Source organism: Danio rerio, chromosome 5 (assembly GCF_052040795.2).
Source record: "Danio rerio strain M-AB ecotype USA chromosome 5, GRCz13ab, whole genome shotgun sequence".
Classification (NCBI taxonomy): domain Eukaryota; kingdom Metazoa; phylum Chordata; class Actinopteri; order Cypriniformes; family Danionidae; genus Danio; species Danio rerio.
In genome coordinates, this window is record NC_141025.1 from 72,849,446 (window position 1) to 72,873,073 (window position 23,628).

Sequence of the window (23,628 nt, forward strand, 5' to 3'; positions counted from 1 at the left end):
TTTATTTTTATGATTTGTGTCCTTGTCATTGTGTCAGATAGCACACCGAACATAGTCGGCTACCTAATATGTTAGATAAGATCACAAAATTGTTTGCAAATTTCTGGGAATTACAGACATAAAATCAGTCACAAAGTCATTTTATTGCTTAAAAGCACCAAAAAAAACTAGGGGTCTGTATAAACAAATTTTCATGATAAATCTGTGAAGTCACACACCTCAAGAATGGAGTTCTTCTGCGGTTCGTTGACTTTCCCTGCTAAGCAGCAATGAGAAATGGCGTTGTGGATTATCGGCTTGTTGGACTTCGCACTTGGTTCCTTGAAAAGTTTGGGTCCTACAGCGACAAAAAAAAATTGTTACAAGAATAAACAAAAAACTCGAGAAGAATCAGAATTTTTGTCATTGTACAAAATACAACAAAACTTGCATTTGCCCTTCCTTTCAGTACAAATCCTAATTGTCTAAACAACAACAATAGAAGCAAAAAAAAGATTTTAAAATAAGTAAAAGCAAAATAGTAATAATAATGATAATTGTGCATAGAATGTGGCAAGTGCATTTTTAGCAGCTTTCAAATTCAAAAACATTGAAATGTTGACCAGATAGGCATTCATTCATTCATGTTCATTCATTCATGCAACATCCCTAGGATATGTACTATGATTAGTTGGTATTGGGTTGTGGCTGGAAGGGCATCCACTGCTTAAAACATTTGCTGGAATAGTTCATTCCACTGTGGTGACCCCTGATAAGTAAGGGACTTAAGCTGAAGGAAAATGAATGAATGACTGGATAGGAAAAAACTAAAGAAAAAACTAAATGAAAGCAAAACAAAAAGACTCTTACATTTTAAAATAAATGTAGATGTATTGGTCATTGATTTGTGGTTTCACCTGGTTAGGACAGGGTGTTCCTACACCGCTCTTATTGTTGTGTACTGGAGCTTCTCAGTCTTAGTGATACAAATTAAACTAGCTCATCCATCACTCTGACACCTAACAAATGTGGCTAAACTTTTTAAACAACCTCTAAACCAGGGGTCACCGATCTCGGTCCAGGAGGGCCGGTGTCCCTGCAGGATTTAGCTCTAGCTTGCCTCAACACACCTGCCTGGGTGTTTCTACTTTACCTAGTAAGACCTTGATTAGCTTGTTTAGGTGTGTTTGATTAGGGTTGGAACTAAAATCTGCAGGACACCGGCCCTCCAGGAACAAGTTTGCTGACCCCTGCTCTAAACAATCTGCTTCTTTACATGGTTTAAAACTTCCTTGGAGTAAACATCAAGATAAAAATGATTAATGATGAACATGACATTACTGCCATCAGCATTAGTTAAATAATTTACACTAATCACGATTGGAAATTAGGGTTTCTGGCAGAATTGACAGAAAAATAAAGAAAAAAAGTCCCACATATTCAGATAAAAAAAATCTAAATTAATTTCATTTCAGTGCAAATCAACACCATTTATTCTGCAAACTCAAGACTTAAATAAAAAAAGCACATATCCCTTGTTAAATGTATACGTTGTCAGTTCAAGAGCAAAAGAGAGAGTCTACAGGCTTACTTGTTCACTAACATCTGCCTGATGAAAAAAAACGCATAAGTGCTTATGTACTCAAGCACACAGACAAACATTGACTGACGCATGACCGAGATTACATCAGCATGCTATTTTTAAAACAGGATGTTGTTGTGGTGCAAACATATCTAAAGCAGTTTAAGTAAATTCATAAATAAATTAGCAACCAGAGCTTCTGAGTATCAAAACAACTATTGAAGCGAAAACTCACCCGTGTATTCCGCCATGGATGTTGATGTAATGGAAGACGCGGTGGAGCCGTTGTCCCAGTCTCTCTCTGTAGTCCGACTGGAATTGCGACTGAGACCTGGAAATGACTCGACTGATTCTCCTCTGTTCATGGAAACAAACAAACAGCAACATTAAAGTGCTTTGGAGGTCACAGTCTGAACAGTCGATTGATTCTGAAAGAAATTAATGAAATGCACGCAAGCATTTGCACACACTGTTGGACATGCGGAAGGACTTACCGCTGAGATCCCGCCCCTCCTGAGTTGACACTGTCTGGTTCAGTGGTGGCCACAGAAGCCAGTGATAGACTAGAGCCAGACTGGGCACTGATGAGATTCTCATCTGGTGAGGGACAGAGATTCAATAGGTCAGTTAAAGTGCAGTCAATGTTTTTTGTTGTTCTATTATATTGTTGTCTAAAAAGCAGAAGGCACAAATTCAACAATTACTGGCAGCAGGGCACTTGGGAAGAGGATCAATGGAGGGTTCCTCCTTCACCACAGACTTCAGCCTTTGTTTTTTGGGCTTGGTCTTGGGTTTGGGCTGAGGCTGTTCTTGCTCTTCACACAGCTCCAGCTGTTTCTTCCTAAGGTACTCTTGCTTTATCAACTCTCTCCTGGCCTTCTCCTCCTCTTTTCTGATTCTTTCCTCTTCAGCTTTCCTCCTGATATTGGGAAATAAAAGACAATTCAAGCAGATAATTCAACTTCTACTTTTTTTCCCCTCCATTTTTATATTCCTAAAGGACCAGACTTTATCCATTACCTGGTTTCATCTCTTTTCTGCTCACTTTCAGCCTCCAGTTGTTGCTTGCGGAGTCGAGCCTCCTCGGCCTTCCTCTGTTGTTTCAGGAGAAATGCGGCTCGCTTTTTGGCCAATTCATCCTCTGCTTTTTGCTCATCCTGCAGGCAAAAGTAGTATTGTAGGATATTGTCAAGGTGTTATAAGAGCTCTAGAGAGTTGTCAAAGTGATGCTTAGTCGGAAAAGTCTGTTTACAAAGTCCCTAATCCAGGGGTGTCCAAACTACGGCCCGCAGGCCATCTGCGGCCGGTGATCAGTTTTGTGGCGGCCCGTGAGGCTTTTTATGAATATTAATAGAATCTGGCCCGCCATACAAAAATGAACCACCGATAAATTTCCGAAAAATTTCAATAAATAACCACCGGGTGTCGCTATTACATGCATTCAATTAGGCAGCAGGTCCTGTTATGAAGTAAAACGAACCGAACAAACTGAAAGAAACAATTCATAATCACATTTTGGCGAGCCGTGGCACAAGCAAGAAAAAGGAAAATCAACAGTGAGTGCAGGAAATTTCAGTCACGATGGGGCAAAGAATATTTCTTCACAGAGGTCAGCGGAATATGTGTCTGTTTAATTTGCCAGGAATCAGTTGCAGTAATGAAGGAATATAATATTAAAAGGCATTATAAAATAAAACATCAGGCCTTCAGCTCTTACACTGGTGCCGAACGAGATCAAAAAGTAAAACAAATAGCAGCTGGCTTATCAGCTCAACAACAGCAGTTTTTTTTGTGGTAATAAAGTGCAAGAAAATTCTACGCTGGCTAGTTATGATGTAGCCTAGCTAATCACACAGCACAGGAAACCTTTCACTGAAGGAGAATTTATAAAGGATGAGTGTTGCAAGTGTAATTTGCCCAGAGAAGATTCAAGATTTTAAAAACGAAAGTCTTTCTAGAAACACAATTGGACGATGAATTAAAATAACAAATTAAAATAATTCCATAACACACACACACACACACACACACACACACACACACACACACACACACACACACACACACACATATATATTTATATGCGCGTGTCTGTGTAATGTATGTAATATATGGCCCGGGACAACTTTTTTTTTTTTGCATCAGGCCCTCGGCCCAAAAAGTTTGGACACCCCTGCCCTAATCCAAACTGTATTAATAAAATATAAAGCACACAATATGAATACTTTGCCAAAACAAAGAATTTCATTGTCTTTACCTTAAAAAAGAAGCCCATGCCAGACTTCTTTTCCCCATCACTTCCATCAGCGGTGACATCCAATGCATTGGTGCTTTCATCATCTGTATTGGCAGCCAAATCAGACAAGTCAACTTCAATAAGATTGGCTTTTCCTCTAGAAATATCCTCTGAGGATATAAGGTTATCCCTTGCAGTGCCATCATCAAAAGTAGTCTCTGTATCCCTCAAGGACATGGATTCTTCAAAAGTGACTCCAAGTGCCACAGAACTGGGTTCCCTTGAGACCATCCTCATATTAGCTTCATCATTAAGGTGGAATGTAGTGCCTTTGTGATTCCCTTTATCTTTGTTGAATGATTCCGATCTTACAGAGCTTTGCACAAAGTCCTGAGACTCTGCTTTGGGGGTCCTGCCCCCTTGAATGGACCTTGCAGAAGGGCTATCAGTAGGTGTAGGAGTGGAGCTCTTCTGACCCTTACTATGCTCCTTACCTAGCAACAGCTCTGAAGGTTTGGAGCGTGGCCGTGCTGAGCTTAGCTTGGGTGGCTTTCGCACAACAGGGCTGCCACTTGGTTCAACAAAATGTATTGAAGCTCTGACCCTTGGTTCAGATGTGTTGATCTGGTCATTGGCAAGTGGTGAAGTAGCACTTGTTGGCGATTGAATATTCTGCTTCATGAGCATTTCCTGCTGAAGAGAAAGCTGCATCATCTGTTGCTGAATGCTTCCTATGGCCTCATTTAGTAATTCAATAGAGCGATTGCATTCATTAAGATCTACCTCCTCCTCCACATCCAAGGGACTAGAAGACACAGTCCCACCACCTGCCCACTCGCAAGATGCCTTCTCTGGCTCTTCAGCCTCTTTTGACCGGTCTCTCAAGGCATCAACGCAGGTATCATCTTTTGATGACACCTCCTTTTCTTCATTGAGTTTTTGGCCCTCTTTCAAGTAGAACTCAGACTTGGTAGGCTGCGGGAGAGTGTCACTCTTGCCTTTCTTGACTATGTGCAGGAAGGCTGCTTTCCCAAGCTTAAGCCGCTGTCTTGCTGTCAAGATTTCCATCTTCTTCTTTTGGGATTCAATTGCACGTCTCTTTTCTTCAAGTTGCATGTGGAGTTGAACAAGTTCCGATGCCAGCATGTTGGCATTGTCCTTGTTCTGTGGTGTGGGACTCTGGTCTCTCTTCATCCTCCATGAGGTCAGAGGAAGGGGGCAACTCTCTGAGCCGTCTGGTGTAGTCCGCTGTGAGCTGCTTGTGCTTGAGCGGATATCTTGATTACTACCAAACCTCTGCATTTTTCGTTCTGCAAAGCTGGTCATTCGTATACTCCCACTAGCTACACTGCTGACCTGGGATTGCTGGCCAGGGCTAGAGCACCTGCTCCCACCATCCTTATCCTCATGCTCCTTCACATTCATGTCCTCCCGCAGTTTGGCAGACTCTACTTCCTCCTCAAAATGCTGCTTCTTGTCTGGGTGGAGCTCTTTGGTGAGTTCTGCATCCTGCTCTTCAATAGTTTCCACTGTCTCTATATCAGATGTCCCTGGATGGGCGTCCCACGCTTGGACAGGCCTCTTTTCCTCAGTGACCGAAGAATGAAGGTAAAACCCAGGTGACCGCTCAGCAGAAGATGGCTCAACGCTACTTGTCACCAGTGGTCTGAAAGCTTGCATTTGCCCAGGGGCTGGAGGCACAAATTCACTTGATTTAGGCTCAATAGTGGTCTCAAACTCAGAGCTGGTGTTAGGGGTAAAAGTTCGGTTGAGAGTTTGTGGAGGTCTCCGTCGTGTAGATGAAGCAGCACTTTCTGCTCCAGCCACTCTCCGAGTTGACCCTCTCTGCCGTCCCTCTCCAGATTCTTCTTCCTTATTTAAACTTATAGATTTTTCTTTGGCTGGCCTAAGAACCGCAGGCATCAGAGGTTCCAGGAAGAAACTGGCTGTTCGGGAATCTGAAGATGCATCCTCTTGTCTTCCCCAAATGCTTTTAGCACCAGGGGTAACACCCTGTCGCTCTGTATCCTCAGAGTTTGTCAGTGTTATGTCATTCTTGGAAGGATCGGCCCTGGCAATGGCTACCAGCTCTTCCTCCTCATCCATGTTAACGTTGCCAAGTAGACTATGACCATTGATCCGTCTAACACTCCCTTGACCTGGATGGCTCTGATGCTTGGGTGTGACCGTGGAGGCCAGGCTGTCCTCACTGATAGAGCAAGTCAGACTAACGCTGTCGCCTGAGGCCAAGTCTGCATCACTGTCCGTAGCAGAGTGAAGAACATACCGATTCAGCTGAGACAGTGGCCTGATTATAATAAAAGAGGCATTAGCAAGCTAAATAAAGCATGCCTTCTGAAATATTGCATTAAATGAGCAAGCATAAGTAATTATTGGTGTTATTTTATTATTAATATTTATTAGTGTTGTACCGCTGCCGTTTATCTGACCAAGCCACAGATCCTCTGGGATGACCTTCTTGCGTCAATGAATTAGATCGATTTCGACAAGCTGGTAAGAAAAGCACAACACAGATAATTTGATTACTTGATTGCTTTCATACAAACTCCTTGAAATATATAGATAAGAGCTGCGCGATTAATCGAATAAAGATTAAGATCTTGATTCGACCCTACACACGATTTTAATTCTGCATTTTTTACGATTCAGCCAATTATAGATCAGTCGCACTATTTTTTAAGTGGTTTTACATACATTGCTCAGCATCATGGGCACCTCTAAACTGCGTTAAAAGCGTCACATACTGTATTTATAAGGTATAATTCACCCAAAAATGTCATTTCCATCTTAATGTAATGATGTATTTGTGGCTGCGAATGATACATGAGCTGACGCACTGTTTGTTTACTACTGAAAGGATGTGTGTGTGCCCGCAAATGATGTCTACTTTAGTAAATAGGACCTGCATAGGCTGTGAATACCAGCTAATAAAGTTGTAAATAACGTTTAGTTTGTTGCACAGAGTGATAGTTTAAGAGGCACATGGGAAGTTTGATTTGCATGTATGCTTTTTTCCTCAAAGTGACGGCAGCCATGACATGAACTGCACTCGGCAGTGAAAGTGTATCTGAAAGTGTGCACATCATTTAAATGTTCATATCACATTTTACAGTTATGATTACGACAAGCATTTGATATGTTGTTTTCTTTCATAGCGAACACAAAGTGTTGTGCATTAAAATAAATGTTTAACACAGTGTCAGTATAACTGCTCTAGCCAATATAATGTTAATAATAATGCAACAGGGAATCTGATAATGACAATGTTTTATTTTACCAGTTAAGAAAATGGTCTAATAATGTTGTCAATGACAAATGACAAGCATATGTCTCAAACATAATAATCCATCTTTAGAATTAAGAATAGTTTTATTCTGATATCGTCACTTTACTGTGCATTAACAACAGGACATATTCAAAGTCTATTCAAGTCCACCATTCCTAGTCTATACAAAATTGAGCATTTAAACCAACAGTAGACCTACACATAGGCCCAATATTATTATTGCTGTTTTACCGTATGTTTGAGAAATAATAACAGCCGACTGTGAGAAAATCGTGATCTTGATTTTAAGCAAAAAAAAATTGAGATTCTCATTTTAACCAGAATCGTGCAGCATTAATATAGGTGTAAAAATTTATTAAAGTTTATTTCACAAATTACAGTTTTATGACTATGTTTTCCTGGTTCATGGTAACCAGAAATGAGAGTCAGAAAAGTATGAGCAAACAAATAAAATATTTAAAAAATAATTATTTTGTATATATGAACATTTACAAATATCTCACCGTTTTGTATTTCCTAAAAACATTCTAATTAGGAGATTGTTCTTAACTTGTGTTCTAAACATGAATCTATTCTTCTTTAGGAATTTATTACATTCACACTTTATGATGTTTTGTAAACTCTATACATCTTTTTGAAAGTAAAGATTGCCATAAAACAAAACAAAGCAGATTAGATTTACCTGTCATAAACTACATACAGGCATTAAATATTAAAAAACTGAATTAGATTCAACATGTTTTATGTACATTTTTCATGCAAGCATAAAAACATATTTGAACTGAATGGCCATAGTTTGATTCAATACCCGTGCTTTCCTCTGCTGGCTGAGCTTTCTTCTGTCTTTGTCTCAGTGGCAGAAGTGGATGTGAGGGGCTGAAGCCAGAACTCCCCTTGTTACTGAAACAGCAAGCAGAGAGAACAAAGTTGGCAAACCACCAGCACAAAAACTGAAAACGAATGATCTCCAGGCCCCCAGAGGTCTATCCAACAAAAATCTAATCGTAACTGACACAAAGCATTTTCCATTTGAATGGACAAATATAGACAGCACTGCTCTGTGTAGGACCTTATATAGAAATCTGGATCTACAGCAGTCCAAATATCACAGTTACAGAGCAGTATTACTGGCATTAGCACTGCAATAAAACGCCCAAATAGCTTGTATTTTATTTGCCTGTGAAATAAGAGCAAGCCCAGTGATTTTTCTAACTCCTTTAAAGGGATATTACACCCAAATCTGAAAAGTCTGTCATCATTTACTCACCCTTCACTTGTTCCAAACTAGTTTGAGTCACTTTCTTCTGTTAAATGCAAAAGAAGAAAGTAGCTTAAACCGGTTTGGAAACTAAAATCGGTATCTTTCCATAGTACGAAGATCGAATACTACGGAAGTCATGGTTGTGTCAAAATCATAAGGTTTGAAACTACTAGAGGGTGAGTGAACTGAAAGAAAAATGTTCATTTTGGGGTGGAGTACCACTTTAAGTACCACAGTCTTGACATGCTAAAAAGACATACACATCACAGAACAAGGCACAGACATTATGACACTGTATGATTCAGGTGTGAATCGTAATCAAGCATGCAAAGTGGAACTCTGAAGTGCATACATGCATGTCCATGCACTTCCCAAACATATGGAATCTTGTACTGCTTAGATCATGACTTGGCATGTGCAAACTTCCAAAATCAGCACAATATGCAACATGATACAATCTGCTTGTGTAGCAAGAGTGTTTATAAGAAACGCAAAACAGATGAAACTCTGGCAGTATGTTAATTTAACCACAAGCACATCAAATAAAGTTTGCATTAGGTAAGTATTAACATTACTACGCTGTTTTGAGATTTTATTTATGAGGAAAATAAACAAAAATTATAATAATATTAGTATCTACAACAACAAAAAAACTAATCGATCAAAGAATTATCTTGACACAATTAGCCAAAACTGCACTGTGTGTTTTAATTTTAGTTCCTGTATAAAACGAAATGCATTAAAATTTAGTTTAAATGTAAAATTTTTAAAATACATGCAGAACTAATCAGATAGAAACAGATTTAGATAAGCAATAAACTAAACTAATTATAAAAATGAAATGATTTTAATTATATTAGTGAATTAAATGATGTTTAATATACACTACCTGATAAAACTCTTGTCGCCTAACCAAGGTTTAGGAACAACAAATAATAACTTGACTTCTACTTGATTTGGTCTCAGAAGTGGCTTATATGAAAGGCGAAGGCCTCTAGATTACGCTTATTTGACCAAAATAAAATGATCATCCTTTGATTTTTAATTATTAAATTAGAAGAGTAAGGTCCGTCTTTGCTTAGATAAAAGTCTTGTCACTTAACAGAAATAATGTACAGTATAGAATATAAAGTCATGCTGCAGTGGAAAAATAATGAATATTGTATATGACTCCCATGAGTTTGGAGGACTGCATCCATTACTGCAATGACTCAAATCACTCATTAATAAAGTCATCTGGAATGGCACAGAAAGAGTTCTTGCAGGACTCCCAGTTCATCAAGACGCTTTGGATTCATCTTCAATGCCTCCTCCTTCGTCTTATCCCAGACATGCTCAATAATGTTAATTGTCTGGTGACTGGGCTGGCCAATCCTGGAGCACCTTGACTTTCTTTGCTTTCAGAAACTTTAATGTGGAGGCTGAGGTATGAGAAGGAGCGCTGTCCTGCTGAAGAATTTGTCCTCTCCAGTGGTTTGTGATGTAATGGGCAGCACAAATGTCTTGATACCTCAGGCTGTTGATGTTGCCATCTACTCTGCAGATCTCTCGCACACCCCCATACTGAATGTAACCCCAAAGCATGATTTTTCCTTCACCAACCTTGACTGACGCCTGTGGGAATCTTGTATTCATGCAGGTTCCAGTAGGTCTTCTGCAGTATTTGTGATGATTTAGATGCAGTTCAACAGATGAATCATCTGAAAAATTGACCTTCTGCCACTTTTTCAAATGATCAACTAGAAGTCAAGTTATTATTTGTTGCTCTTACAACTGGAATCGATGACAAGACTAGGTAGTGTATGTATAATACAATAAATGATATTTAATTTTAAATGGGTCTCATGAAAATGAACCAAGCATATCTTTACATCGAAATGGTTGACTTACACTCACAACTACCACAATTTATGACTTCACACATGGAATAGACAAAAGCATGGAAAAGCACTTACAGAGGCTCAGATTCTTCAGGGTGCAGGAAGTACCTGTTACAAACTTCCGGGCTGTTCTGAACAGGAAGCACTGGATCAGCCGCACCCGGAGACACCAGGAAGCTTCGTTTTGTGGCGTTGGAAATGGGCACAGTAGGCCTGGCACTCTTGGGCTGGCTCACTGCTCTTGCTGTAAAGAGAACATTAATTTTTAACTCATATTATCAACAGTGTTGGAGACTATTGAAGTTGAAGTTAAAAGTATTGCATTTCAATATTGAGTTACTCTCCAAAAAAGTAACTAGTTGAGTTACTTTTGATGGAAAGTAATGCGTTACGGTACTTTTAAGTTACTTTTTCAAACGTGGCTGAGGCTTGATCTCTTTAAGAACTTGCAGGGTATTTTTCATTTTTTTAAAGAGAGGAGCTCTGCATTTAAAGGGCCATGAAACCCCCTCGTTTCAGCAGGGTGTTTTCACACCTCTACTTTGGAAAAAGTCAGAAAAGTGGGCGTGTCCAGCTCTGTTTAGGGGGGAGTGTCGGAGGAACTAAAGTGGGATGGTGTGGGAGTGTCTATTTGGGCACGCGCGAGTTTCAGAGTCAAAATACACACAGGAGAAAGTGATGGTGTTTAACCTACATGGACATCTGTAGTCGACTTATTTGCCAAATTATTAAATGTTGGACTTTAACTGCAGTTTGGCTCTTTCATTCAGGGAATTCATTCATGCCCCTCGCGACAAACGAGATATTTGATTCGAGGATCTGCTCTAAGCGTGTATTTTTCATGCAATGTTTGATACCACACGGCGAATGAGAGAAAAAAAACCTCCGCATTTCCCGGAAACTTAGATGCACACGGCAGGTAGCGTCAGAAAGCCGCGTGTGTTATTCCGGTCACTAAATGCGGTAAAAACCCTACACGAGGTTAAAGTTTGGTTGTGATGCTAACGTGTTTACACTCGGTGACTCGGTGCAATAGTTAACTTAGTTCGATACGAGCAAACTGAATAAACAAAGAGCACTGGTCGCTCACTTACCAAATCTGTAGAGACAGGACAATCACCAGTAACTAGAGCCGTGTCTTTATGAAGAGAATACTACAAACGAATCCGGATCTCAGCGTTTGCAGATGAGAACAGCTCTCAGGTAAACAATAAACCTCCTTAGACACGTAAGTTATTGTTGTCGAGCGTCGCGTACACTGTTAATCCACACGTGACGCCAGCTGCGCTCTCACAGAGAGAAAATGAAAACAAAACTTAACGGCAGCAAATTATAAAAGCAACACTTCACGCTTGTTTTGCCAACACAACGTGGCATCTCTGTCGTGAAAACACTGTGACACTAATGAATATTAATGAAGTTGCACAATAGAGCGCGCTGATTGGTTTTAACCAAGCCTTACTCATGCATTAATGCATCACACTGTAAGACGTAATAAGACTCACTCTGGCACAGACGTCCAGTCTGCACACTGGAATACACGCTATTATGTCATGACCGTGACGCAGCTTCAAAAATTCGTTTCAAACAGGAAGTACGAATTTGCTTGAAATAACGCAAAAACAACCAATTTACACTTTTTAGTGAAATATAGGTGTCCTAATAGTGTTTATAGTAGTGTGGGACACATATACGACTGTCAACAGCTCAAAAAATGTGTTTTGGTGTTTCGTGACCCTTTAACAACACACTGTATATAACTTACACCTTCACAGTATATTAGTTCAGTAAAATCACTGTCCATTGATACAATGCCATTTTATTCCATGTATTCAAAATAATGAGAATACTTCCATCACAGAAATGTAAGGCTCTGTCATTTTGGTTCCCACATTGTCTCATTAAGTGCAGGATTCAACATGATTACGATATTTTAATATTAAATTAGTACTAGCATTAACAAATGCTGTACAAATATAGTTTATTCTTAGTTCATGCTAACTACTCATTAATGAAACCTTATTGTAAATTGTGACATAAAAATAATATTAAAATCACCATCTTTGAACTCTTGAACATCTCTCGGCTGGACAAACTCAGGCTTGACGATCTCAAACCACCAGAAGAGCTCCGCTATAAATACCATGACATTGTGCTGCGGACGACAATGAACAGCAAGTCAAGAACAAGCCCGTGCCAAATCAAACATCCTGAGATGCATTATGCACAGCTGAGTAGCTTACCTTGAGCACAGGTGGTGCATATAACAGGTCTTCAAGAGTCAAATAGAAGCTTTTGTTAAGGTACTCATTGGCAAACTCTTTCAGCAGCTGGATATTATAAAGGCTGTCTGCTATTGAGGTCACCTCTTTCAAGCAGATATCTGCAGATGATATAATAAAGCAGGTTAGGCTATCCTTATGCAGAACTCTAAACCAAGGGCTGAATCTAAACGAGATCAATAGTTGCTTGCATGTTGAAGTGAAATAATATTATTTCACATAATTGCCGCTTTGCTCAAGAGGCAATGAATGCAAGGTAAGCATGAAAAGCAATAAAACTAGAGTCAGTTAAAAGAAAGCAAGAAAAAAAAATAGAAATTAAAACGTCATCATTTCATAAAGCGCTAAACAAGCAACAATTCAAATACTTGTCGATTTGTATTACACACGACTTATTACACATCTTCTAGTTTATACTTTTTAAGCAAGTAAAAAGTCTGTTATACTGCTATAATAATCTCAATCATTTATAAGTTATCAAAATATTCAATGTTTGTTTTTTCATCTCCCCTCAAGTGTTCATATTCTTTCATCTTTTGCCATGTATATGTCATAAAATCATCATGTAAAAAACATCACTGGAAAAAAACTAATTTCTTTGAATCACAAGTGATTTAACAACCAAACTATTTTAACTGTGTAAAAAAATACGACTAATTCATGCCAAGCTTTAGTGATAGTAGTACATCAGAAAAATAATAATAATAACAATAATAATAATAATAGTAATAATTCTCTCACGCTTACACTCAAGTGGTCATAAACTTTAATGATTTTTTTTCTGTTGAACACAAAATAAGATATTCTGAAGAATGTTGGAAAAACTGACATCATTAGTAAAAACAAACAAACAAAAAAAAAAAAACAATGGTTGGATTTTTCAACATTCTTCAGAATATCTTCCTTTGTATTCAACTCAAAGTGGATGGGACTGCTTACACCTGGTCACTTAACGCATTTTTTCTGACTAGAAAGCCACCCAATCGAGAAAAGAACAGGTATAATTACCCTCCAAAATGCATTTGAGACGGATATAAATCCGACTACAAAATCCAATTAAACTACTTCAGGTGTTCTAGGACACAATACACACAAAGCTGGACAGGTCTAAATGTATCTGGTTGTTAAAACCACATATGTAAAATTCACTCTTAAAAAAAAAAAAAAAAAAAAAAAACTGGGCTATATGACTATCAGATACACTAAAGGCCACAGACAACAGTTTTTTAATTTTTATTTTTCATTTATTTTTGACTGAATTGTGAAATCATAAAAATTAAATCAACACTGTGAAGAGAGGAATAATAATAGAATGTAGTGTTACATTCGTTTACAAAGGCAAGTTGTTTTGTTTTTTAAAAGAGTATGTTATACATAAATTTAAACCCTTTACAGTTTTGAATGATGTCTTACATGTACCTATATGACAAAAATTCACTCACCGGCCACTTTATTAGGTACACCTATCCAACTGCTTGTTAACGCAAATTTCTAATCAACCATTCACATGACAGCAACTCAATGCATTTAGGCAGGGTAGACATGCCTAAATGACATGCAGTTCAAACCACTGAACTTCTGTCAGCTAAAGAACAGGAAACTGAGGCTAGAATTGACACAGGCTCACAGGCCTGGTCTGATGAGTCTCGAATTCTGGCGACAAACCTGTAGCAACTCTGCAACTGTGTGATGCTATCATGTCAATATGGACCAAAATCTCAGGAATATTTCCAGAACCTTGTTGAATCTACGCCACAAAGGAATAAGGCAGATCTGAAGGCAAAAAGAGGCCCAACCCGGTACTAGTAAGGTGTACCTAATAAAGTGGCCGGTAAGTGTATATGTTCCATAGCCTATAATCAATATAATCATGAAGCCCGCCTTGTGATGTTGTAATATTGTTTTTAAGCCTGCATATAAAATAATTTGAATGCTAAATAAGATGTAATGCTTACGTTTTTGTAAATAATAATCTTAATTAAATAAAATGCAGTGTATCTGATGCTTTAGTCGACGTAACAGTAAAATTACTATATAGTGTGAGATTAAAAGATCGGAATTGTATCAATTTAAGGGAGATACATTTATGTGCTCAAGTGTAATTAGATTAGCTAATTGATCAGAAATAAAACATGATGTGACCAGGTGGAAACAACTCCGATAAGTAAATGACAGCAGAGTTTTCATTTTTGGTTGAAGTATCCCTTTAAGAAATAATGCTGCAAAGAAATAAAGTACAAGTGTGTAAAAATACCTTCTTTTCCAGCTTAATATGCAGCAAACAACTGTAAGCAAACCATTCCTATGTTGATTTTATGAAGAATGCAGGCACTTTGGCGCCATCAAAACTTCTGTGCTGTTTGTTTGAGCAGGCTGACATAGCAACAACTGAACCAATGGCGTAACTCTGAGTCAGGTCTACATAAAATAAACTGCTCAGGAGCAAGCAGCAAACAGGGTGAAAGAAGAGTGTTTAAACTGTTTTTAGGGGGTTTTACTACCAGAATTTACTACCAAAAATAATAATATTAACCTTAAAATGGTTTAAAAAAATACTTGAAATTCTTTTATTCTAGCCAAAATGACTTTATCTAAAGAAAAAAAAATTATGGAAAATACTGTGACAATTTCCTTACTCTGTTAAACATCATTTGGGAAATATTTGAGAAAAAAAAAAAAAAAAAATATATATATATATATATATATATATATATATATATATATATATATATATATATATATATTTATAGACTTTAACTGTAGAGAATGTTTGATTGTACCGTCAAGCTTCATCAGTTCAGGGCAGTAGTAATGGACCACGGTCAGCAATGCAGCACCGTCACACACGTCTCTAATCAGGTCTTCCAGCATCTGGAAATAGGGAAGCTGTCGACCTGAAGCGTGATCTCGCCGATACCGTACCTGAAAAAGATATGAAAGAAAGAAAACCTGTCAGAATCAGCTACAATAATAATGATTATATTTCAGTATGTAACCTTTGATACAGGGTACTGGTGTCATGTAGGCAAGAAACCTTTCGAGAAGAGGAACGCATTTTATTTTTGAAGTTGAATATATTAATATTTACTGATCTAACCCTAGACAGACAACTACAGGCAAATAAGAATACAAGACAATTTAAAGGAATAGTTCACCCCACATTATTGAATAAATAAATAAATAAATAAATAAATAAATAAATAAATAAATAAATAAATAAATAAATAAATATCTTTATTTACCAACTCACATGCTGTTCAAAATATACTACTTTTTTCTTCCTAGGAAAACATGAGATTTTTAGCGAAATGTAAAACTGTTCTTTTTTTCTAACTATCAAAGTGACAGAGTTGGATAGGGCACTTAATAAATAAATAAATAAATGTATTAATTAATAAGAAAAACAATAACTATTAACCTATAACGAAAAAGAAAAACTGAAAAAATAATAGAGGAAAAAAATAAAATAAAAACTGTTGTATTACTTGTAAACTAAATCAAATTTGATAAAATGTAGTCTGGGTGGTACACAATTTTTAGGGCTTCTCCACACCGTAACTCTCTCGGATGTGGAAAAGACAGTAAAGGTAGACTAGTATTTGTAATAAATTGAACGCAAGAGAGTACAGCTGTTTGTAAAGCCTAGAGCGCCATCTGCTGTTAAAACTAAACTCTGAATTGTTTCAGGAGAGAATGGCAACGCATTTTGAAAAACTGCAGTATCCACTCCAACAATTGTTTGTTTTTCTAATTATCAAAGTGTCAGAGCTGCATAGAGCCCTTAATAAAAATAATAAAACAATATAACTATTAATCTATCACAAAAAAAGAAAAATGGGGAAAAAATCTTTACAAAAAAAAGAAAAAATATAATAAAAAATTATTTTGTATAACTTAAACCAAATCAAATTAGCGACTATAATGTACAGATCCAGGTTGATGAATATATATTTTAGGGGTAAACTGTTCCTTTAAACAACAATACAGTAGAACAGTGGCTTTCCACCAAATACTTTAAAAGAATATGAATCACAAAAGCAAGAAACACTGATATACTACTGTTACAAACAGTACTAAAGTTAGACATTGTTGCATAACACACAAAAAAAATCTAAAAGCCAAACAATAATAGAGATCAACTGATATACACATTTATTTGATGAATATACTGTATATTTTTTTGTATTTTTAAAGTTGGTGTACAACGTGGAAATTGCATCCTCTCAGTTAAAGGCTAGCATTCCATTTGCTTTGCTTGGAATCATTATATTCAGACATTTATGATGAAAGTATTAAAGTTACTTTTAAAAATTATTTTAAACAGTATTAGCTAGGTATAATTAATTAGCAGACTATCAAATGAATCTAGATTGAAATAGATATTCAGCAGTAAAATGGACTGACATTATTAACAGCAATCTAAAAAAAGTAGATCACTTGTCCAAAAAAATCTGTTGACATTTCAGTATATGGTAAGTGTACTTCCAAAATATTCAATCCCTTCAAGTCTTTTCTTTTCCGACTTCAACAGTCCAGGCCATGTTGACAGCATGTGAACAAAAGATTTGCCTTCTGCATGTCATTAATGAAAAATATCCATCAAAAATAACGTAAACAAAATGACAAATATCAGCATCATACAGAGCAGCCTTGGCAATATATCAGTTGACCACTACAAAATAAACAAATAAATAAGCAAATGCAAGAAAATTCCTCTACATAACAGAACATCCTCTACATAAATCACAGCAGCCATAATTGTGATCTTGTGAATGTGCTAAATCAATTGTGCACATACTATACATTCCTAAACAGATCAAAATATAAAAAAGCGGCAAAATGGAGACAGAGTATCTCTGTTCCACTCATGAAACCCCATAGGCTCCAGCATGCAGTGGGCCAGTTCAGACTTAAAAAGACAGTTCGCCCAAAAATGATAACATACTAAACATTCACTCACACTTAAGCGGTTGTAAACCTTTGAGTTAGGGCTGCACAATATATAGTTTCAGCATTGTTATCGCAATGTGAAAACAGTCACATCACAGAAACTGCCACTTTGAGTGGTGATAAGAATTAACCAGGAAATAGTTTAACTGCAATCATAACAACCCTTAGTTTAACCACCTACAGTGAACAAATTTATTTTAAGGCATGTGACTATACGGTTTCAAGCTAGGCTCGGCACAAGTAGTTATAAAATTAGTAGCTTTAACAAAGATTTTTTTTTATTGCAATGAAGACTATACACTGTTATTTTGCATTTGATTGCATCGTCATTTTACATTTTAACTCAACACTTTGAAATTCCAGAACAACACAAGGCACTGTCTATTTCAATTGTCTCTTTGTTCTTTTGTATTAATTTATGCTTGTAATTTGTTTATTATGCTTTATAATGAACACACTCTCAACAAGTCATGACTTGTGGAGTTATTTAAAGTGAATAAACTTATGAAATCACAACAAAATTGTATACCCACTTTATTAGGTACACCTGTCCAACTGCTTGTTAACGCAAATTTCTAATCAGATAACCACATGGCAGCAACTCAATGCATTTAGGCATGTAGACATGGTCAAGACGATCTGCTGCAGTTCAAAACGAGCGTCAGAATGGGATAGAAGGGGATTAAAGTGACTTTGAACGTGGCATGGTTGTTGCTGCCAGACAGGCTGGTCTGAGTTTTTCAGAAACTGCTGATCTACTGGGATTTTCACACACAACCATCTCAAGGGTTTACAGAGAATGGTTTAAAAAAGAGAATATATCCAGTGAGCGGCTCTTCTGTGGGCACAAATGCCTTGTTGATGCCAGAGGTCAGAGGAGAATGGCCAGACTGGTTTGAGCTTGAACATGAACTGGTTTCTGGAATATGACAATGAGTTCACTGTACTCAAATGACCTTCACAGTCACCAGATCTCAATCCAATAGGGCACCATTGGCATTTAGTGGAACGGGAGATTTGAATCATGGATTTGCATCCGAAAAATCTGCAACAACTGTGTGATGATATGATGTCAATATGGACCAGTATCTTTCCAGTAACTTGTTGAATCTATGCCATGACGGATTAAAGTTCTGAAGGCAAAAGAGCGTCAACCGTGGTATTTGTAAGGTATACCTAATAAAGGGGCCGGTGAGTGTAAATCGCAGAAAAACTAATTATTGCATTGTGAGTTTTTTCCAATATCGTGCAGCCCTGGAAAAGAAGACATTTTGAAGAATGCTAGAAATCATCTAAATATCTTCTTTCTGCGTTGACAGAAAAAAAGAAACTCAAACAGGTTTGAAACAAGAGAAGTGTGAGTAAATGCCAGAAAGAAAATTCAATTTTTAGGTGAACTATCCCTTTAAAATCCGGCTGAAGGACAGACACAGTCGAGAGACAGACCAGAAATAGACACATGAAGATGGAAATGACTGCAAGAGATGAGAAGACCAAAGCTGAAGTTAGACTCAAACACACACACAAACACACAAATACGCTTAGCGGTATGTGTTAGCTCATAACTGCATGTGCTCAAAGATCATTTTGTGCGATTACAGCGTGAGCTACTGGACTGCAGCGTCTCCCAGTGTGCGCTGATTAGAGAAAAGCGTGGCCTGAGTGGTGATGGTGTACATTGGGAGTGACACATATTAGTCGTGCAGTGGAGAGGAAGCACTCACAGCCAACTTACAGGTACTAGTTTCCAATACCATTTTGAGGGAGACTATCCCAGTAGCGAGGGAGGAGGTTAGAGGGAAAGAGACGGGGAAGAGCAGAGAGGGATGTAAAGTCAGGAAAGAAATAGAGCAGACAGATGTGACTCTGCTATGAGGTTAGTGGAGAAACACAAGGAGTGATGCCACTGTAGACATAGGGTTGTCGTTGTAGTTGTTAGTATCATCTGTTCAGTTCCTGTCAGTTTAGTTTACATGTGAGATCATGTTTACACCTGGTATTAACAATCAAGTTTGATTATATAAAGGGGGCGGTGTCAAACACATCTCCATTGAACAGTTCAAATTAAGAAACAAGGCCTGCATGAAAACAGAACAATGGAACTTACAATTTATCATACAAACTTATTGGGCTTGTTTGTACCTCTACAAAAAAAAAATGAAATAAATAATTCAAAAGTTTAGCCGAAATGTGGATAAATCTAAAGTTACATTTAAATTAACTTTCATATTATTTAATTATTATATTTTCAAGTTGATAACAAGTCGATACATAGACCAACATATTACAATACATTAGGTTTGTCACGATACTGGAATTCGGTACCACTCGATACTGAAATTTTAAAAACGCCCATTTCCCACTAACATCTGAGTGTGTTGAGCGCATTCTTAGGGTGCTTTCACACCTTTGAATCGATTCAGTTGTTCCGAAACCGAGATTACAAATGTTACATTGTTGCTCTTTGCTCTTGGTGTGGTTCGCTTTCACATTGCAAAGTTTCTAATCGGACCAAAAGAGCTAAAACAAGACACATTTGAGGAAACTCTCCTCACATTGGTCAGAGTGTCAGGGTTTATTTTGCAGAGTCCCACTGAGCTGTAAGGAGAGGTGGTGGTTTGGTGGTGTTTGACAAGGTGCGTGCGACGTGTCTGAAGAGTGAGGAGAGATGCGGTGGGGAGGGGTGAGAAGGGTGTGCGACGTAGCCTTTTTGAGGACCGGGAGGGAGACGCAAGATTACCGGGAGATTATCATTCGTTTGCGGGCATCCGGAGGCTTGCGAAACTTCCCGTCCTACTCATAATTCTCTCTTCATATAGCCGTATGCCTATTACACATCCATAAAACACAGTGATATAACCACGCTCGGATCGGATTGCTTTCTCACTGCAATAGATCTGCTCCAGAGTTTGTTTCAATCGAGCTGAGACCACCTCATTCAAGCGATCTCGGAGCGATTGATTTGGCGCCGATTCGAGAGCGATTGGTGTGGTGATTTTCACATATGCCAAACGAACCTTGCTAACTGGACAAACGAGACAGGTTCCGAAACAAAAGTGTAGGTGTGAAAGCACCCTTAAACACTGCTGTTTGTCTATTGTGTTCACATGCTCAACAAAAATGACTTTGATTGGCCGTGAAGGTCATCAGTTCACTGAACTCCCCGCAGTTTACTGAGTGTAAACACAGGGACACTGGAGCATTTCGAAGTCACGTCAATCACCTGGTTTGCCTATAAGCTGACATGCGACCGATCCGCTGATTAATCGTGGCTTTAAAATGCTCCAGTGGTCAGCGCCAATAGCCTAGTGGTTAACTGCGCCGACATATAGACGAATTACCATGTTTGTAAACAATCAAGATGCGCACGCAGCAAGGTTGCAGAAAAATACGGAAGCACTAGCATTTACAGCGAGGGAATGACATCTGATGTTGTTGTCTTAGAAATAAGACGTATTGATTAATTATTATATATATATATTATTTACATAATGCTTTCAGCATATTATAACAGCTTGTCACTAGGGATGCACCGAATATTCGGCAACCGAAATAATTCGGTTAAGTAAATTCGAATAAGTAAAAAGGCCGAATAAATTTTGCCGAACAATGACGTTTTTAATGACGCGATCAAATAGCCTAGTAACCCGCGTAGAGTGAGAGGCGCACGCTTTATGCAGCACTAAAGCGTATTTTAAACAAAGACGCTGTAACAGACCAAGGAGTGAAAACAGCTAAAAGTGCGCTCTTAGAAGCTGTCAGCGCACGATTTAGTCAGGCGGACTCAGAACCTATGAAATGCATCGCGACTGAGCTTGATCCACGATATAAAGATCATTACTTGGATATGGTGAAAAAGCTGCGCACACGAGAAATGATCCAGGCCGAGTTGGACTTGGGAAAGCCGATAAGTGTTGGAGACGGTCAGGTGGTGCACAGCGCAGGAGATGAAAACAGCGCCGAGAGTAAACGGGCTCGTACTACAGATGAGCCGCGCACCGACAGCGAGAGACTGTTTAGTACTGCATCTCATGTCATCGATGAGAAGAGGAACCGACTTTCATGTGAGACAGCAGAGAAACTACTTTTCATAAAGAAGAACCTGCCACTTTTTCTGAAGAAGTAGGCTAAGTAGGCTTACTGTATGTCTAGGACAGTTATTCATTTGTTGTCATCCACATTTTTTGCACTATTTAATGCACGTTTGTTGTTGTAGACATAGTTACATTCTTTCAGCAGCTATTCAAGAAGTGGGGCTTCAAAGATGGCCAAATAAAAATATTTTTTTATTTTACTAATTTATTTATTTTAAGTTATATTGTGCTTTGTTTGTATATTATCTGCTGGAATGTTAAAAAATGTTCAGTGTTAAATAAATATTTTTGAAATAGTATTTTTGTTATTTGATTTATTTCTCTGAAAAGCAACACAAAATAGTAAAAAGCTAATTTTTACTATTTAATTATTGTAATGGTGAAAAAATTGGCAAACTAAAAGGAAAAAAATGCAAAACACCACGTTCGGTATTCGGCCTTCGGCCAAGCAATTCATTATTATTCGGCTTTGGCCAAGATTTTCATTTCGGTGCATCCCTACTTGTCACCCAGTGATAAGCACAGTTATCCTGCAAATTAACATTACAGTGAGCAGTATTCATCCGACAGGTCCATTTGCAATAGTTTGCAGTCTAGGGAAGTCTTCATAAAAAAGTTCTGCAAAGCCAAATTGTAAAACATGTAAATGCAGTTTAACTAAGTTAATTGTTTCTGTAATCTCATTTACACTTGCCTTTAGCAACATGAACTTGCGATTCACCAAAACAGATGTTAAAACCAGTTATAAACAGCACTCGATAAGCAAGACAGCTAAAATCTATGAATGAAACACTTTGGCTGAGATGTCTGGTACCTTCTGATGACTTGGAGATTCCAGCAGATGCTGTTTTGATTTGTGCTCTTTCTCTGTGATCTCCCTCATTTTCAAGTTCACCTGCGGCACAGAGAAAAAACTGTTATGAAACTTACAAAACATTACATAAAGAGGATCTGAGTGCGTGTTGACAGACGTCTCCATGAATAGACACGATCTGGACAAAGCCCTGCAGGTCTAGACAAAAACACTAAGCGATCAGTGCATCAAGTAACACCCATGATGTTTATTCAAGCATAACATTCACTATTTAATGCTGTAATTTACCACTTGAAGAAATTTAAGCTGTTAGGATTACAGATGATAAATCAAGCCGTTTCGGACAATTATGAAAAGACTAATGGCCGCATGTTTGAAGAAGCACACACCTTGTTGATCCAGAAGATCATTGCATCCTCGAGGTCAAAGGGAAGCTCCTTGGAGGCACTGAATGTGGAGAAACGCTTCACGCAGGACACGACCTTCTCAATGCTGATCATCTCCACGGTGTAGGCCATCATCAAAGCATCAATCATGGGGATGTGGGAACTCTGTGCCACAAAACGGAAGAGAAATAACTGTCACGCTGCTGCACTTATTTTCTGGAATACACTGTGTCATTTGTTTTTGCTAATAAGCGATACTTAAGTATTTTTATTTAATAAACCCTCTAATTTTGTGGCTTAAGCCATTGTTGGGATACTCTTTTAAGCTGGAAGCATTATCAACTTATATTATGGCTGCTCGATTTTGGGAAAAATCATAATCACGATTATTTTGGTCATAATTGTAATCACAATTATTTAAAACGATTACTGTTGAAATCAAAATTATTAGCGCTCCTGAGAATTAGCTTTTTTTAATAAATATTTCCCAAATGATGTTTAACAGAGCAAGGAATTTTAACAGTATTTCCCATGATTTTTTTTTCTTCTAGGCTTATTTGTTTTATTTTAGCTAGAATAAAAGCAGGTTTAAATATTTTGAAACCTATTTTAAGGTCAATATTATTAGCCCCCTTAAGCAATATATTTTTGATTGTCTGCAGAAGAAACTACTGTTATACAATGAACCGCTTAATTATCCTTATTAAGCCTTTGAATTGCACTGTAATCTTAATGCTTGTATTTAGAAAAATATCTAGAAAAATGTTATGTACTGTCATCATAGCAAAGAAGAAATCAGTAATCAGAAATGAGTTATCAAAACTATTATGTTCAGAAATTAGTTTAAAAAAAAACTT

General features: G+C 37.7%; 1 protein-coding gene across 10 annotated transcripts in view; it reads right to left on the reverse strand.

The window, feature by feature from the left end:
* Positions 1-23,628, reverse strand: part of camsap1b (calmodulin regulated spectrin-associated protein 1b) — a 49,759-nt gene that overhangs the window by 2,908 nt on the left and 23,223 nt on the right. For 3 of the 10 annotated variants that reach the window (XM_087252201.1, XM_087252197.1, XM_087252202.1), the window contains exons 4-17: positions 22,775-22,936; positions 22,386-22,466; positions 15,308-15,449; positions 12,489-12,628; positions 12,304-12,400; positions 10,354-10,489; positions 7,913-8,004; positions 6,230-6,308; positions 3,819-6,105; positions 2,582-2,718; positions 2,266-2,480; positions 2,056-2,158; positions 1,797-1,918; positions 219-337 (exon numbers count right to left, since the gene is read on the reverse strand). In XM_087252201.1, coding sequence (XP_087108327.1) covers positions 219-337; positions 1,797-1,918; positions 2,056-2,158; positions 2,266-2,480; positions 2,582-2,718; positions 3,819-6,105; positions 6,230-6,308; positions 7,913-8,004; positions 10,354-10,489; positions 12,304-12,400; positions 12,489-12,628; positions 15,308-15,449; positions 22,386-22,466; positions 22,775-22,936 — 3,912 coding nt within the window. 10 annotated transcript variants of the gene reach the window in all.